We start from the raw sequence: 18,485 nt of genomic DNA on the forward strand, positions 1-18,485 counted from the left end.
ACACCTGATGTTTCTGGATAGTTTATTGGCAGACTTATCAGACAATCCAATTGTTTTTCCTCCATATCAAATAAGGTCTGGAAGTAAGTTTTCCAGTCAGCAATGACAAACACAGATGGAATTAATCATACAGAACCGGGGCAGGTTTACTTCTTTCACATAGTTCTTGGTAACAAAAACAAGATTTGTTACAGGCAGAGGGACAGAACCATAAGTACACAATGTCAAAAGGCCTACTTTAAAATTTTTATTGTATTTAAATTTATTTATTAAAAAACAAAAAAAACCACCTGCCACTCCCATCTAAAAAATGGGACATATGGTAAAGTCTTTCAAGGTTAAAATTTCTAAGAGGCTTTTTAGACTTCTCTCATTTCTATTAAAGGATCAAATTAACCTCAGCTAAAGAAATTCTGTGATTGGCCAATATTATAGAAGCTTTGATTCAAAATTTTGTGGGGAAGAAACAGAATGGAGAAGGAGGAAATGGATCCATTTGCCAAACACTCCTATGACTTGATCCTCACCAAACTACTGAAACAGCTAGAGTCTGGAATAATGCTGTAAGAAGACCTTGTGGATATATGCAAGACCGTCAGTGTCTTTGTATCCTAACCCCAGAATCCTATTTTTAAGTTTCTTAGGGTAACAAGGTCATCTTCCAATGCTTTATATAGGAAAATACTAGTTCTTCTTCTACCATAATTCTGATAGCTAAGTAACACTGTGTCTCTGTGGAATCACCCACAGGTTTGCCAGAGAAGGAGAGACTCTTCTTTTTGAAATGACAAGGGCCTCCAGAAACTGGTGCAAAAGACAAATTATTTGGGAAATGGGAAGATAAAACAACGGGAGGAAAGCTGCCATTTGAGGATAAAATAAAAACAAAAGAACCCCCACTTCTGTGTACCACAGCTCAGGCTGTGAGACAGCAGCAATAGAGGCTGACACCCAGAGAAGCGGGCATTTTAGTGGGTTTTCTACAAACATTTCAAGACACTTGGGGTCTAACAAGTGCCACAGGTTTTCTGTGTGCATAATTATTTTGCAGAGTTTCAGCCCCTTTAACTTAATTTACCCACATCCAGACCCACAGCTGAGAAGGCTAGACCCAGAAAGTGAAGGGGACACATGACTGTATGAACAGCAGGGAAGGCCTTTTCCCTGGACGTGAGGGACCCTATGGCAAAAGCACCAGAGGCTTCTATCCTTCACAGAATTGGCTTGGCAGTGAAAATCAAAATCAAGACCACTTCACTCTCTACCTTAAAAAAGAAAAAAAAAGCAGAGTATTTTTATTGGGTCTTCAAGTCTGGGTCCCACAGTCCTCATCTGATGCCACTCTTAGCTCTGTACTGATTTCTCCCCTGACTTTTACAGAGGGCTTGCCCAAGTAGCCTACTGCAGCCAAGGTTTCACTCCAAAGCTACCTCTCTAAGGTCTAAGGTTACTATGGTAGAATTTTATACAAGTTTTCCTTAAAAATATTCCACAATTTGTTATTCCCAAACAAAATAAGATTATGCACCACTCAGAGAAATTGGTTAGTCATTCTGAAGATGTCTAAGAACTATATCACTGCCAAAGAACAAGGTTTCTCAGTTCATATTCTTTCCTTCAATTTTCATTTGTACATCCACACTGTGGTTCACGAGTTGTCTGTTTTCCATGATCTCATAATCAAGTCAAGAGGACCTGGGACTTATCGTTTTCCAAAGCTGGATGCATTCACAGTTTGGTGCATACCAACATGTATGAAAATAGGAACCCCACTTCCACTTTAATCTGATAATTCAACATCAGAGTCTTCCGATTTGGCTTTGGCAAGTTCTTCGTGTACCTCCCTCACCATGAGAATACGTGTTAACATGGTGTCCAGGGTCCCAGGGTCTATGGGAAATGTGGAGTACCACATGGGGCTATTTGGAACACAGGAGCGCTCAGGCTGAAGGTAAAACACATCATTCCTCTGCTTCACACTTTCAGAACTATCCACAGGAAAGAAAAGAGAGAGAAAGAAAATTGGGATCAGAGAGTACAGCACATATATAATTACTCTTTGAGTATAATGGCCCGCAATCTTTCATACTATGACTAACATTGCAAACAATGTGCCCACGGAGATGAGCAAGTTTACAGACATTTATGCTCCAGGAGCAACCTGTAACTGCATATTTTTTCCCCCACACCCAAGAATCACACTGGATTTGAAGTAAGTATAATGTTAATAGATGACAAAATGTAAATCCGTCACAAGTGTTAGTACTTAAAACTTAACAGGAGCAAAAAGAAATTCAACTCACAAGTGACACTATGGCTGAGACTCAACCTCAGTACCCAATACCTTGTAATGAATCCCCAAAATACTCCATGCAACTCTACTAAAAAGCAAACCCAGTCACTGTATTTCTTTGGGAAAAAAAAACTGCTTTAGTGTGGATCTTGGAACTTTTTAAAATCATAAAGTTTCTGTAAGAAAAAGACCACTCAAAAAATGTCAATTCTTTAAAAACTGTTTTCTCATTTATAGACTTAGTAGTACAGTCTTTCCCCTAGTTTTCTATGTAAATAACAAATTCACAGCAGTTTAGATGTCACATAAAGTTAAGCAACAGTCGTAAAGATCAAACAATGACAGTGATTCTTGCTTTTTAAGAGATTTTTTTGGGGAAAAAATGCTTAAGATAAAGCAATTTTTTTCTTGGTTCAAAATCCAGGCAGATATGAAAGTGGGGAAAAAATGAAACTGTAAGTAAATTTTAAGTCACAGACCAGCTACATTTCTGGGATTTGAGCATCTGAAATCTAAAATATAATAATTACTTTTTGAAGTGTGCTGTATCAAGTTCAGAGGACAATCACTTACCATTTGGACAGGTAAAACTCATAAAGTCGGACTGGGCATCTGAGGGGGTTATCAGTATTCTCTGCCATCTCCACACCCACTGGAACATCATCATCTTCATTTCGTTTCCTCTTGCCAACAGTTAGTTTATCTTGAGACAGAAAATTATAATCAAAGAATTAGAAAAGTCTTTCTTCAAGTCTTAAGACACCCACTATGTGGCTCCCTTTCCCTTCCTTTCACTTATTGACACGTTCAACAAACATCCATCGAGGATCTACGGAAGCACTAGACTAGTGCTGGGCTAATCAAGCAAAGTCCCTGTCCTGTAGCATTTATGTTTCTATTCTTACCCAAGTTGGGGCAGCATGACAAAAAGCATGATGCTTGAGAGTATGTCTCAATCCTGAGCCTGACTTTGTTAGGCGATTTTATTCGGCATAGGGTTCTTAATCCGTAGCAAAATAAAGAGAAAAAAGGGCTCTGCATGTTCTTCTCCTATAGTAGAGATCAAAACAGAAGTTGGCACCTCTTTCTCTGAAAATAGCTCTGTGGACACCAGTGTCCACTGGGCATGTAAGTCTCTTTCGTTTGTTACAGTATTATGAGAAATGAAATCTTTTATTAGAAAAAGAATTCTCAGTAAAGCTGATCATTTTATAAGGAAAGAACAATCAATCCCTTTTTCACCAACAGAGTTGTGCAGAGGCCAAGGGTTATCAGAAAGAAGCCAGGGTAAAGACATGGAAAGCAGGCTGTTTCCTTCCCACTTTCTCCTTTCAAACTTCAAGAGAATATTATTAGATGGATCTGGAAACCCTAAGGAAAAAGGTTTTCTTCTGCTTTTCTTATATCTACTTTTAACAAGCGATCCAAAAATTTCCCCAGCTTCCCGTATTAGTTCTGAATTAGGCATAAGTCATCCAGTTTTCTAAATAGAAAATGTGCTAGCTGCTCATTCATAAAAGAAGCTAAATTTATTACCAATCTGGTCAAGCACCTAATCAGAAAACAGGGAAATGTTGTCCCATTGTCTCTACCTCCCTGAATTAATATAAATTCTTAAAGTTATCTATTTTTATTTATTTGGCAGAACCAGGTCTTAGTTGCAACGTGTGGAATCTGTAGCTGTGGCACGTGAACTCTTTAGTCATGGCATGTGAGATCTAGTTCCCCAAGCAGGGATCACACCTGCAACCCCCACATTGGGAGCATGGATTCTTAGGTACTGGACCACCAGGGAAGTCGCTGAAATAATATCAATTAAGAGCATAAAGTGGGCTATAAATAAACAAAATATAAGAAAGAGGGTATGAATGCCTGATGGAAAAAGCAAGATAATCTTAGTATTTTCTAAAGTAAATGAGCAACTGAGAAAAAATTAAACACAAAGATGAACATCACAATACTCTTTACAGATTCTAGTTTCAGTAATTTAAAATTCTTACATTCAAAATGTATACTTCACTCTTATCTCAAGGAAATAACAGCTTGGTTTTGGGAATTTCAGAACTTGCAATTCTGTTCATAATCAATAAATATAATTTCTACTTCCATAATAACATTAATTTTTAAACATTAAAAACAAATTATTAACAGACTTTTTAGAATGCAAGATCATAAACCTTCTAATAAAACAGTCACTGCTGATATTTTTCTACTGTGTATGAAGGCAGTATACTCTAGGACAGGTTTAAGTTCCCTCAGAATTTTACAAGGTTAACACATTATTGACTAGAGACGTATCAACACATTTTTAGACAGTGATACAATTAACATCACCAGGTGAAGCTGTTAAGAGTTTAAAACTGATCAATATGTAACTTATGATTGTTATCATTCACATTTTGCTCCACTAGTTTTTGTACCAGCCTTGTGTATACTAACATAAAATTTTCAAAACTGACACAGAAAATTTTTGAGTAAAGAATAATTTTTTGGTGAATTTTATACAGGTACTTTCTCTGATTTTCCAAGTGACATGTATACTAGTGTCTTGGAAGATGATAGTTTTTCAAAATATACCTCTGATTCAAACAATGCAAATATTAGGACAAAAATAAGACAGAAGGCCGTAGTAATTGATTCTGATACATACAGGGAAGCTCATGGTGCTGGAGAAAGAACCTTTGCTTCTACAGAAGAGTGGACTAAAGACAACATTTTAAGAAGATGAGAAGACTTCACAGGTGTGTCAAGTGTGACTGCTGAACGCAATACCCACGAAGTGTTGGTGAAACAGCAGAGTTAGCTTCTGGCTGGTCAGAATAAAAGCCACCAGCCACAGGGGTTAGTCTCTACAGAAATCCTGTGGCCAATAATGAGTTAACTAAAACAGAGTACTCTGGTAAAAAAAAAACCCAAACTCTTAGAAACACTAGATTTAAAAGTTATGCAAGTTCCTTTTAACCAGTAATTGACCCATCTGTTGCCTCTAAATCAATGACCCCCAATCTTGGCTGTATATTTCAATTCCTTACAAAGTTTTAAAATGAAGATTATCTGGGTTACATCCCTAACCAATTATATTAGAATTTCTAATTTAAATAAAAGAGGACAATAAAAGACGACTTCTAAGTGATTAATACTCTGCACTGCAGGGGGCACAAGTGTGAACCCTGGTCAGGGAACTAAGATCCCACAAGCCACGCAGAGTGGCAACCACTGCCCCCCACCAATAAAAGCATACTGAAGCAACTGATTCTTCTAATTTTGAGTCAAGCCTTTAATATGACCCTAACAATAGAGTAAAGCATTTAAATATTAAACTAAAGCTGTACTCTTCCATGTCTAGAATTTGCAATTACTCAAGAGATGGTCAACACCAAAATCAGATTGATTATATTCTATGCAGCCAAAGATGGAGAAGCTCTATACAGTCAACAAAAACAAGACCAGGAGCTCTCTGTGGCTCAGATCATGAACTCCTTATTACCAAATTCAGACTTAAATTGAAGAAAGTAGGGAAAACCACTAGACCATTCAGGCATGACCTACATCAAATCCCTTATATGATTATACAGTGGAAGTGAGAAATAGATTTAAGGGCCTAGATCTGATAGATAGAGTGCCTGATGAACTATGGAATGAGATTTGTGACATTGTACAGGAGACAGGGATCAAGACCAGACTCATGGAAAAGAAATGCAAAAAAGCAAAGTGGCTGTCTGGGGAGGCTTTACAAAGAGCTGTGAAAAGAAGAAAGGCGAAAAGCAAAGGAGAAAAGGAAAGATATAAGCATCTGAATGCAGAGTTCCAAAGAATAGCAAGAAGAGGTAAGAAAGCCTTCTTCAGCGATCAATGCAAAGAAAGAGAGGAAAACAACAGAATGGGAAAGACTAGAAATCTCTTCAAGAAAATTAGAGATACCTAGGGAACATTTCATGCAAAGATGGGCTCGATAAAGGACAGAAATGGTCTGGACCTAACAGAAGCAGAAGATATTAAGAAGATATGGCAAGAATACACGGAAGAACTGTACAAAAAAGATCTTCACGACCCAGATAATCATGATAATGTGATCACTAATCTAGAGCCAGACATCTTGGAATGTGAAGTCAAGTGGGCCTTAGAAAGCATCACTACAAACAAAGCTAGTGGAGGTGATGGAATTCCAGTGGAGCTGTTTCAAATCCTGAAAGATGATGCTGTGAAAGTGCTACACTCAAAATGCCAGCAAATTTGGAAAACTCAGCAGTGGCCACAGGACTGGAAAAGGTCAGTTTTCACTCCAATCCCAAAGAAAGGCAATGCCAAAGAATGCTAAAATTGCCGCACAATTGCACTCATCTTACATGCTAGAAAAGTAATGCTCAAAATTCTCCAAGCCAGGCTTCAGCAATACGTGAACCGTGAACTCCCTGATGTTCAAGCTGGTTTTAGAAAAGGCAGAGGAACCAGAGATCAAATTGCAAACATCTGCTGGATCATGGAAAAACCAAGAGAGTTCCAGAAAAACATCTATTTCTGCTTTATTGACTATGTCAAAGCCTTTGACTGTGTGGATCACAATAAACTGTGGAAAATTCTGAAAGAGATGGGAATACCAGACCACCTAACCTGCCTCTTGAGAAATCTGTATGCAGGTCAGGAAGCAACAGTTAGAACTGGACATGGAACAACAGACTGGTTCCAAACAGGAAAAGGAGGACGTCAAGGTTGTATATTGTCACCCTGCTTATTTAACTTATATGCAGAGTACATCATGAGAAACGCTGGACTGGAAGAAACACAAGCTGGAAACAAGATTGTCGGGTGAAATATCAATAACCCTCAGATATGCAGATGACACCACCCTTTTGGCAGAAAGTGAAGAGGAGCTAAAAAGCCTCTTGATGAAAGTGAAAGAGGAGAGTGAAAAAGTTGGCTTAAAGCTCAACATTCAGAAAACGAAGATCATGGCATCCGGTCCCATCACTTCATGGGAAGTAGATGGGGAAACAGTAGAAACGGTGTCAGACTTTATTTTGGGGGGCTCCAAAATCACTGCAGATGGTGATTGCAGCCATGAAATTAAAAGACACTTACTCCTTGGAAGGAAAGTTATGACCAACCTAGACAGCATATTCAAAAGCAGAGACATTACTTTGCCGACTAAGGTCCGCCTAGTTAAGGCTATGGTTTTTCCAGTGGTCATGTATGGATGTGAGTTGGACTGTGAAGAAGGCTGAGCACCGAAGAATCGATGTTTTTGAACTGTGGTGTTGGAGAAGACCCTTGAGAGTCCCTTGGACTGCAAGGAGATCCAACCAGTCCATTCTGAAGGAGACTGCTCTGGGATTTCTTTGGAAGGAAAGATGCTAAAGCTGAAACTCCAGTACTTTGGCCACCTCATGAGAAGAGTTGACTCATTGGAAAAGACTCTGATGCTGGGAGGGATTAGGGGCAGGAGGAGAAGGGGACGGCCGAGGATGAGATGGCTGGATGGCAACACGGACTTGATGGACGTGAGTCTGAGTGAACTCCAGGAGATGGTGATGGACAGGGAGGCCTGGCGTGCTGCGATTCATGGGGTCGCAAAGAGTCGGACACGACTGAGCGACTGAACTGAACTGAACTGAACTCTGATAAGTGTCTATCTGAATACTAAAAAGATTTCAAATAGAAATCTTACAAGGAGGGGACAAGATGCAAGAGTAGGAAGATCCTGGGCTCATCTCTTTCCATGAACACACCAAAACTACAACCATACACAGAGCAACTATCCTTGAGAAAGATCTGAAGACCAGCACAAAAGATTTTCCACAACTAAAGATAAAAAGAAAATCACCATTAAGATGGGTAAGAGAGGCAGAGATGGTATCTGGCCAGGACCCACAGGCAGAGAGGACATCACTGCTGCAGAGGTCCTCCTGAGGAGCAAAAGTGTCTAAACTCCACATCGAGCTCCTCAGCCCGGGGTGGACCAGCACCAGAAAGATAAACCGACAAACCCCCATAACACCTGGATTTGAAAACCAGTGGGACTTACATCCAGAGGTCTGTAGGAAACTAAAATTTAAAGGGCACATGCAAAAACTCTCTTGCCCCAAGTCCCAGAGGTAGCAGTTTGAAGAGGACCTGGGCCATATGTGAAGGAGAATCACACTGACTGATCTTAGGGTGTGTGCAGCAGAGCCAGGGACTTTCATAATTTTCTCTGGTTCTGTAGCCACTGAGGAACACCAGGATCTTTGCTCACCTTCTACGCCTACTTGGTCCAGGGCTGGTGGGACCAGTTTGACTCTCCCCATCTCATCCCAGGCTCACCTGTAGACCCATCCAGGCTGGCGCTGCTCCAAAGCTACCCTACTACACCTAGCAAGTGGCTCTGGCCAGCACTAGAGCCCCTCCAAAGCAGCTCCACCCTAGGAGATGGCCCTACAAAGCATACTGCCCCCAACAGTCACAACTCACCATTATAGCCAGCTATCTCAGGGCCCAGTCCTGCATACTAGGAAACCTACAGCCATCATGGCCTAACCAGAGAGGGGTGCATGCAGCCCTTTTACATAAAGTCATCCTTTAAAGGCTGGCAGATGTGGCTAATCTATCTAGTACATAGAAACACAGAGAGCTAGGAAAATGGAAGAGACAAAGGAATTGTTCCAAATGAAATAGGCAAAAACTTTTAAAAAAAGACCATTTGAAAGACTTCTGGGGACAACATCAAGCAAACTAACATATGCATTATAAGGATTCCCAAAGAAGGAAGAAAAGAAACAGAAAACCTATTTGAAGAAAAAACTGGCTGAAAACTTCACTAACTTGAAAAAGTAAAGTCATCCAATTCCAGGAAATGGAGAGTCCCAAACAAGATGAACGCAAAGAAACCTACACTGAGGCACATCATAACTAAAATGTCAAAAGTTAAAGATAGAGACTATTTAAAGCAGCAGGAGAAGAAAGGGGTGACAGAGGAGGAGATGGCTGGATGGCATCACCGACTCAATAGACATGTGTTCAAGCAAGCTCTGGGAGATGGTGAAGGATAGGGAAGCCTGGTGCGCTGCAGTCCATGGAGTTACAAAGAGTCAGACATGACTGAGCAAAAGAGAGAAATAACTAGTTACATACAGAGAATACTGTGTCAAGATTATCATTCAGAACTAAAGGTGAAATAAAGTTTCCCAAACAAGAAGAAGTTAAAGGAGTTTATCATTACAAAACTGACCCTACAACAAATGTTCAAGGGACTTCTTTGAACATAAAAAGGTCATTACTTGAAATATAAAAATTATGGAAGAAAACAACTCAATATAAAGGCAAGCACATACTAAAGGTAGTGACTCAACCATCTATGTAGCTAGTATGAAGATTACAAAAGTAGTATGATCAAATCTATGATTATTAAAATACAACATTAAAAAAATAAAATTTGTCAAAAACATAAAAGATGGAGTAGGATGGTGAGAGTAAAAATGTAGTGCTTTTAGAATACACACAAACTTAAGCAACCATCAACTTAAAATAGACTGCTATATACATTAAGTTGTTATATAAGACCCTCATGATAACCAAAGCCGAACAACAGATACACACATGAAAAAGAAAAAAGAATACAAACAAAACTAAAAAGTAATCAAACTGCAAGGGAAGAGAGCAAGAAGAAAAGAAACGGACATGAACGATACAAACAATCATAAAACAATTTTTAAAATGGTAATAAATACATTTTAGTCGTTCAGTCATTAAGTAGTGTTGGACTCTGTGACCCCGTGGACTGCAGCATGCCAGGCTTCCCTGTCCTGTACATAGCAACAACTACTTTACATGTAGATCAACTAAACGCTGCCATCTGAAGACACAGGGTGCCTGAATGGATACCAAAGTAAGATCCATATATGTGCTGCATATCAGAGACTCACTCCAGACCTAAAGACACACACAGGCTGAAGGCAAGGGAAAAGAAAAAGATATTCCACGTAACCGGAAACAGAAAGCTGGGGTAGCAATACTCAGACTAAAAAGACTTTAAAACAAAGATGGAAGAAGGACACTGCATAACGATAAAGGGAATATTCCAACAATAACACAAAACACTTGTATGTACGTATGTATGATCCTACACAGGAGCACCTAAATACACTATATAAGCCAGTATTAACAGACACAAAGGGAGGCAGTGACAGCAATACCATAACAGTAGGGGGACTCTAACATCCCATTGTATCAATGGACACATCAATAAGGAAACATTAGCCTTAAAGGACACATCAGACCAGATGAACTTAATAAACAGTATGTTACATTCCCAAACAAAATAATATTCAAGTACACATGGAACATTCTCCAGGATACATCACGTCAGACCACAAAACAAATCTCAATAAGTTTGTTGTTATTCAGTTGCCAAGTCATGTCTGACTCTATGACCTTATGGACTGCAGCGAACCAAGATTCCCTGTCCTTCACTATCTCCTGGAGTTTGCTCAAACTCATGTCCACTGAGTCAGTGATGCCATCCAACCACCTCATCCTCTGTCACCCTAAAGTTGAAATCATACTAAGCATCTTTCCCAACCACAATGCTATCTCACTAGACAGCAATTATAAGGAAAACACTGGAAAAAACAAATATGTGGAGTCAAACAACATGCTATTAAACAATCAATGGATCATTGAAGAAATCAACAAGGAAATTTAAAAAAAACACATACTTTGAGACAAAAATCTATCAGCTGCAGCAAAAACAGTCCTAAGAGGGACGTTTATAGTGATATAGGTCTACCTTAGGAAACAAAAAAACTCAAATAATCTAACTTTATACCTAAAGGAAGTAGAACAGCCGAAAACTGCAGTTAGTAAAGGAAGTAATAATGAAGATCAAAAGTAAAAATACATAAAATAGAAACAAAAAAATAGAAGAGAACCTGCTCTTTGAAAAGATGAACAGAAATGACTAACGAGATTCATCAAAAACAAAAAAGAGGCTCAAATAAATAAAATGAAAATTGAAACAGAAGTTACAATTGACACCACAGAAATACAATGGATTGCAAGAGATTACCGTGAACAGTTCTAGGCCAACAAATTAGACAATCTAGGGGAAAAAATGGATAAATTCTTAGAAACATACTATCTGACTAAATCAGACAAGAAATAGAAAACATGAACAGACCAATCACCAATAATAAAACTGAATCAGTAATCATAAAACTCTCAAAAAACAAAAGCTGGAGCCAGATGGCTTCACAGATGAGTTTTACCAAACATTTAGGTAAGAGTTAATAATACCTATCCTTCTCAAACTATTCCAAAACAGGAGAGGAAGGCATTCTTCCAAACTCATTCTACATGGCCAGCAGAACCCTGATACCAAAACCAGACAAAGACACCCCAATATCACTGATCCTCAAACAGGTATTGGCAAACTGAATTGAACCATACATTAAGAGGATCATATGCCATGAACAAATGGGATTTATCCCAGGGATACAAGAATGATTCAAGATTCACAAATCAACATAATACACCACATTAAGAAAATGAAGGATAAAAAGCATAAGATAATCTCAGTAGATGCAGAAAAAGGTTTTGAAAAAAAAAAATCCATTTCTGATAAAAACTCAACAAAGCAGCTACAGAGGGAAGATACCCACATAATAAATGTCATATATGATAAACTCACAACTAACATTATACCCAATGGTGAAAAGCTGAATAAATTTTCTCTAAGTTGGAGAAAAGACAAGATGCTGACTCCTGACAGTTTTATTCAACATAGTATTGGATGAAATTCTAGCCATGGCAATCCCACAAAGACTGAGGCAATCTACAAAGTCCTAAGCAATCAAACAAGAAAAGGAAATTTTAAAAATCAAGAGCTTTGCTGGCGGTCCAGTGGCTAAGATTCCATGCTCCCAATGCAGGGGGCCCAGGTTCAATCCTTGGTCAGGGAATTAGATGCCACATTTGCAACAATTAAAGATCCTGCATGCCACAACGATGATCGAAGATGCCAGGTGCCACAACTAAGACCTGGAGGAGCCAAATAAATAAAATAAATAAATATTTTTAAAAATAATACTAAAAGACATGTCATAGGTTACAAGAAAATACTTTTAAAAATTCAAACTGGAAAAGAAGAAGTAAAACCATCACTACCTGCAGATGACATGATACTATATATAGAATATTCTAAAGACACTACCAAAAATTATAAGAATAAATCGATTCTGGTAAATACATTTTACAGGATACTAAACATGCAGAAATATTTCAGATTTCCATACACTCATAACAATCTATCGGAAACAGAAATTAAGAAAACAATCCCATTTACAACTGCATCAAAAATAATAAAATACTTAGGAAGAAATTTAACCAAAGAGGTGAGAGATCTATACTCTAAAAACTATAAAAAGATACAAATAAATTGGAAGATACACCATGCTCATAGACTGAAAGAATAGTGTTAAAATGTCTATTCCAAAATAACTGACAGATTCAATGCAATCCCTAACAAAATACTGGTTTTAGAAAAGGCAGAGGAACCAGAGATGAAACTGCCAACATCTGCTCCATCATCGAAAAAGGAAGAGTTCCAGAAAAACATCTATTTCTGCTTTATTGACTATGCCAAAGCCTCTGACTGTGTGGATCACCAGAAACTGTGGAAAATTCTAAAAGAGATGGGAATACCAGACCACCTGACCTGCCTCTTGAGAAACCTGTATGCAGGTCAGGAAGCAACAGTTAGAACTGGACATGGAACAACAGACTGGTTCCAAATAGGAAAAGGAGTACGTCAAGGGTGTATATTGTCACCCTGCTTATTTAACTTATATGCAGAGTAAGTACATCATGAGAAACCCTGGGCTAGAAGAAGCACAAGCTGAAATCAACATTGCCGGGAAAAGTATCAATAACCTCAGATACGCACATGACACCACCCTTATGACAGAAAGCGAAGAGGATCTAAAAAGCCTCTTGATGAAAGTGAAAGAGGAGAGTGAAAAAGTCGGCTTAACATTCAACACTCAGAAAACGAAGATCATGGCACCCGGTCCCATCACTTCATGGCAAATAGTTGGGGAAACAGTGAAAACAGTGTCAGACTTTATTTTGGGGGGCTCCAAAATCACTGCAGATGGTGACTGCAGCTATGAAATTAAAAGACGCTTACTCCTTGGAAGGAAAGTTGTGACCAACCTAGATAGCATATTCAAAAGCAGAGACATTACTTTGCCAACAAACGTCCGTCTAGTCAAGGCTATGGTTTTTCCAGTGGTCACGTATGGATGTGAGAGTTGGACTGTGAAGAAAGCTGAGCGCCGAAGAACTGATGCTTTTGAACTGTGGTGTTGGAGAACTCTTCAGAGTCCCTTGGAATGCAAGGAGATCCAACCAGTCCATTCAAAAGATCATCAGTCCTGGGTGTTCTTTGGAAGGACTGATGCTAAAGCTGAAACTCCAATACTTTGGCCACCTCATGCAAAGAGTTGACTCATTGGAAAGGACTCTGATGCTGGGAGGCATTGGGGGCAGGAGGAGAAGGGGACGAAAGAGGATGAGATGGCTGAATGGCATCACCAACTCAATGGACATGAGTTTGAGTGAAGCCCGGGAGTTGGTGATGGACAAGGAGGCCTGGCGTGTTGCGATTCATGGGGTCACAAAGAGTCGGACACAACTGAGCGACTGAACTGAACTGAACAAAATACCATTTGCATTTTTCACAAAGATACCGCTAAAATTTATATCAACTCACAAAATACCACAAATAGCCAAAGTTATCTTGAGTAAGAACAAAGCTGAAGGTTCACACTTCCTGACTTCAAACTACTGCTGATTCTTAAAAACACAAGTTTGAACTACATGGATCTACTCACACATGGATTTTTTTCAATAAATATATAGTACTATATAATACATGGCTTTTGAATCTGCAGACATGAAATGGTAAATGAGGAGGGCTGACTGTACAGTTATATGCAGATTTTCAACTGGCTGGCTTAAGGTTCAACTGTATACCCAAAGCCACAGTGATCATAACAGTATGGTAGTGGTGTGAAGACAGAGACACAAATCAGTGGGACAGAACAGACAGACCAGACACAAACCAATCCTTTTACGATCAATGTATGACAAAGAAAGCAAGAATACACCATGGGGAAGACAGACTCTAAAACAAATGGACTGGGAAACTGGACAGCTACATGGAAAAGAATGGAAATGAACCACTTTTTCACACCATGTAGAAAATTAAACTCAAAATGGATTAAAGACTTACATGTAAGACCTGAAACCATAAGACTCCTAGAGGAAAACACAGGCAGAAAACTCTGACATTGGTGTTAATAATATTTTTTTGGATCTATCTCATCAGGTGAAGACAACAAAGCAAAAATAAACAACTGGGGCCAAATCAAACTTAAAAGATTTTGTATAGCAAAGGAAACTCAACAAAATGAAAAGGCAACTTGCTGAATGGGTGAGGGTATTTGCAAAGTATACACACAAATCATACAACTCAGAAAACTCAATAGAAAAATTACAATTAAAAAATGGGCAGAGGATCTAAATAGACATTTTTCCAAAAGGGACATACAAGCTGCCAACAGACACATGGAAAGATGCTCCACATCACTAGTCATCAGGAAAATGCAAGTCAAAACCCACAGCCAGGTATCATCTCAAATCTATCAGAATGACCATCACGACAGGGACAAGGGAACCCCTGTGCACTGCTGGTGGGGCCACTGTGGAAAACAGTATGCAGCGCCCTCAAAAACTGACAACTGAACTACCATTTGATCCAGCAATTCTGCTTCTGGGTATTTTTTACCCAAAGCAAACAAAACACGCTAATTCAAAAAGATATAAATGCACCCCTATATCCAATACAGGATTACTGACAATAGCCAAAATATAGAAGTGTCCATCAAGAGAAGGATTAATTCACTCAGCTATAAAAAAGAATATAATCTTGCCATTTGTGAAAACACAGAGTGTGCTATGCTAAGTGAAAAAAGTCAGTGAGAAAAAGACAAATAGCATATGATTTTATCTGCATGTATAATCTAAAAAAATAAACTAACAGACAAAACAGAAATAGACTCCAGCTACAGAGAACAAGTTCAGTTCAGTTCAGTTGCTCAGTTGTGTCTGACTCTTCGCGACCCCATGAACCGCAGCACGCCAGGCCTTCCTGTCCATCACCAACTCCCGGAGTTCACTCAGACTCACATCCATCGAGTCCGTGATGCCATCCAGCCATCTTATCCTCTGTCGTCCCCTTCTCCTCCTGCCCCTAATCCCTCCCAGCATCAGGGTCTTTGCTAATGAGTCAACTCTTCGCATGAGGTAGCCAAAGTACTGGAGTTTCAGCTTTAGCATCATTCCTTCCAAAGAATACCCAGGGCTGATCTCCTTCAGAATGAACTGGTTGGATCTCCTTGCAGTCCAAGCGACTCTCAAGAGTCTTCTCCAACACCACACTTCAAAAGCATCAATTCTTCGGCGCTCAAGCTTTCTTCACAGTCCAACTCTCACATCCATACATGACCACTGGAAAAACCATAGCCTTGACTAGATGGACCCTTTGTTGGCAAAGTAATGTCTCTGCTTTTGAATATGCTATCTAGGTTGGTCATAACTTTTTTCCAAGGAGTAAGCGTCTTTTAATTTCATGGCTGCAGTCATGATCTGCAGTGATTTTGGAGCCCATAAAGATAAAGTCTGACACTGTTTCCACTGTTTCCCCATCTATTTCCCATGAAGTGATGGGACCAGGTGCCATGATCTTCATTTTCTGAATGTTGAGGAAATTGGTGGATGCCAAAGGCAAGAAGGGTGCGGGTAATTAGGTGAAAAGGATTAAGAGATACGAGATTTCAGTTATAAAATAAGTCATGAGGAGGTAATATGCAGCATACAGAATATAGCCAATAATACTGTAAAAACTTTGTATGGTGACAGATGGTTACTAGAATTATAGTGATCATTTCATAATGTATTTAAATATCAAGTCATTACATTACACACCTGAAACTAACATAACACTGTACATCAACTATATTTCAATTAAAAAAGAAAGGAATCTTAAAAACTCCACCACACCTGGTTCTGACTCTTGTTTTTGTGAAGGTGGGAAGAACCTCAGATAGGTCATCTTGGTACTGTACTTCAGAGTCCTCGTCCGTCTCATCACATGGGCAAAGGAAAGCTTCAAGTGCTCAGTAACATTCTTTAGTTGAAAGTATTTGGTATTGAAGAAAAGGAGGGTGTTCAAGAGGACAATTGGTGAGTAAGCGCCCAGCTGTTTGCACTCCCACAAGTGCTCTTCTTCAATGCGAGAGAACATGTAACCTGAACAGAACAGGGAAAAAGAAACAGCACTAAGCTCCTGCTAAAAGGGACTACGTAATTTCTTTAATTCTCAGACAGGAGGATACTAAGGAAAACACTGATTGTTCCTCTCTTTGCCCCTCTTTCTCATACATAAAAATAGAAAAAGCACTGCAAAGAAAAGGCCAGATGATTCCAGTGAAACAGACACTGTGAGCACTCCCCTAAAACAGTTTTAATCTATTGTTATTTTAGACCAGGGCATGGTCAATTTTTCCTGTTAAGAGCCAGATGATACGTATATTAACCATTGTGGGCCATAAGGGCTCTGAACAACTTTGTTTTTGTGAAAGGTAAGGAAGTATACACAATACAGAAACAAATAGGTATGGCTATTTGTAAATTTTATTTATAGAAACAAATCTGAATCTCATGCAATTTTCCCATGTCACAAAATATAATTTTATTTCCCCCAACTATTTAGATATGTAAAAAAATATTTTTAGCTCATAAACTATATAGAAACAGGCAAAAGGCTAGATCCAGCCATGAGGTGCAGTTAGCAGACTCTGGTTTGAGATCATTAACTGTTAATGATCAATACATCAATACTGTTAACTGCTTCAGTTTTATTTGGCTAAGAACATTAGAAGGAAGCTCCTATTTAAAACTTATATTAAGAGAAATTACTTCACAATAGTTTTTCTGTATTTTTCCTGAAAAGCAGAGGTCAGAAGAATTAAAACTAGTCTATTTTTAAACACAGCTTTCTCATGATATCCGTTAAACTCAGGTCTTTCCTAATGTTCTCTCCCCAATCTTCTTTGTTACCACCTCTCATTCTATTCTTGGGAGACTGCCCACGAATACATTATTTGTTACTTCCAAATATAGCTTCTTAGCTCCTCCTTTGAAACCTAAATGCATCATGCCACTGCATTTCTTTTAATGCTTCAAAGGTTCTTTGTAGCCCAAGAGAAGGGGACCACATTTCTGGGCATTACATTCTACCTCTCCATCCACAGGCAAGGAGCACGAGAGCAGGAGTGAATCAGGGGCTTGTCCAAAGACACAGGGTCATAGACAATTCAAGGATGAAGACTTAACTCTCTTAACAACTAGTTCAGGGTACTTCTTTCAAACTACTGAAAAAGATCCACTGCTAACAGAGTCTAAAAGTAGCATCTGTGGCAGCTACTGGTACAGGGTACAACTTTACCAATACGACCATATCAAAAATGGTTTCTAAAAAGTAAATGTAACCTTTAGTTGTTTTTTTATATCTAGTAGTCATTATCTATTCATGTACTATATGCAAAATATAGTTTTATTAAGTAACTGATAATAAACCAAAGATTTTCTCCTCAAAAGTCCAAATATAAGTCAAGACAAATATAAAATGAACAATTTACAAAAGACAACCATAAAAATTAAGCAATTTAAGAAGGCATATCATGAAAATAATCAAAATATAATCATCCTACCATTAGGAAGTATTGTAGGTTCCCATATTTTCAAGAGTTTGGTAAGTTCAATCATAAATCTGGAATAGGGCTCAGTAAAAATGTTATCTATTCTACCATTTTCAAACAGGTACTACAAGAGAAAAAAATGGAAACATATATGTTGATACAAAGAAAACATAAAATTTTAAAAATATATGTTTAGGAATATAGTTTACCCTTAGTTTCTATCCTACCAATACTGTGAAATATTTTAAGGATACAGTCAAAACAGCAGAATTCAGGCTAAAGATCCTTTTCACATGAATTAACATTATCTTGACCACTAAGTTTGTAAGGTAAAGTTTTGTATTTCCTATTAAAAACAATTATTTAAAATAATAATAATAAATCAGTACCTTTCAGTC

General features: G+C 38.5%; 1 protein-coding gene across 1 annotated transcript in view; it reads right to left on the reverse strand.

Moving 5' to 3' along the window:
• Positions 1-1,774: 1,774 nt before the first annotated feature.
• ZMYM4 (zinc finger MYM-type containing 4) overlaps positions 1,775-18,485 on the reverse strand; it is a 73,319-nt gene continuing 56,608 nt past the window's right edge. Inside the window, exons 25-28 of the mRNA XM_052638293.1 lie at positions 18,100-18,211; positions 16,388-16,636; positions 2,867-2,996; positions 1,775-1,988 (exon numbers count right to left, since the gene is read on the reverse strand). Coding sequence (XP_052494253.1) covers positions 1,781-1,988; positions 2,867-2,996; positions 16,388-16,636; positions 18,100-18,211 — 699 coding nt within the window. The 3' untranslated portion in view covers positions 1,775-1,780. The remainder of the gene's footprint in view (positions 1,989-2,866; positions 2,997-16,387; positions 16,637-18,099; positions 18,212-18,485) is intronic.

The sequence above is a fragment of the Budorcas taxicolor genome, chromosome 3 (genome assembly GCF_023091745.1).
Source record: "Budorcas taxicolor isolate Tak-1 chromosome 3, Takin1.1, whole genome shotgun sequence".
NCBI classification, from domain to species: Eukaryota; Metazoa; Chordata; class Mammalia; order Artiodactyla; family Bovidae; genus Budorcas; species Budorcas taxicolor.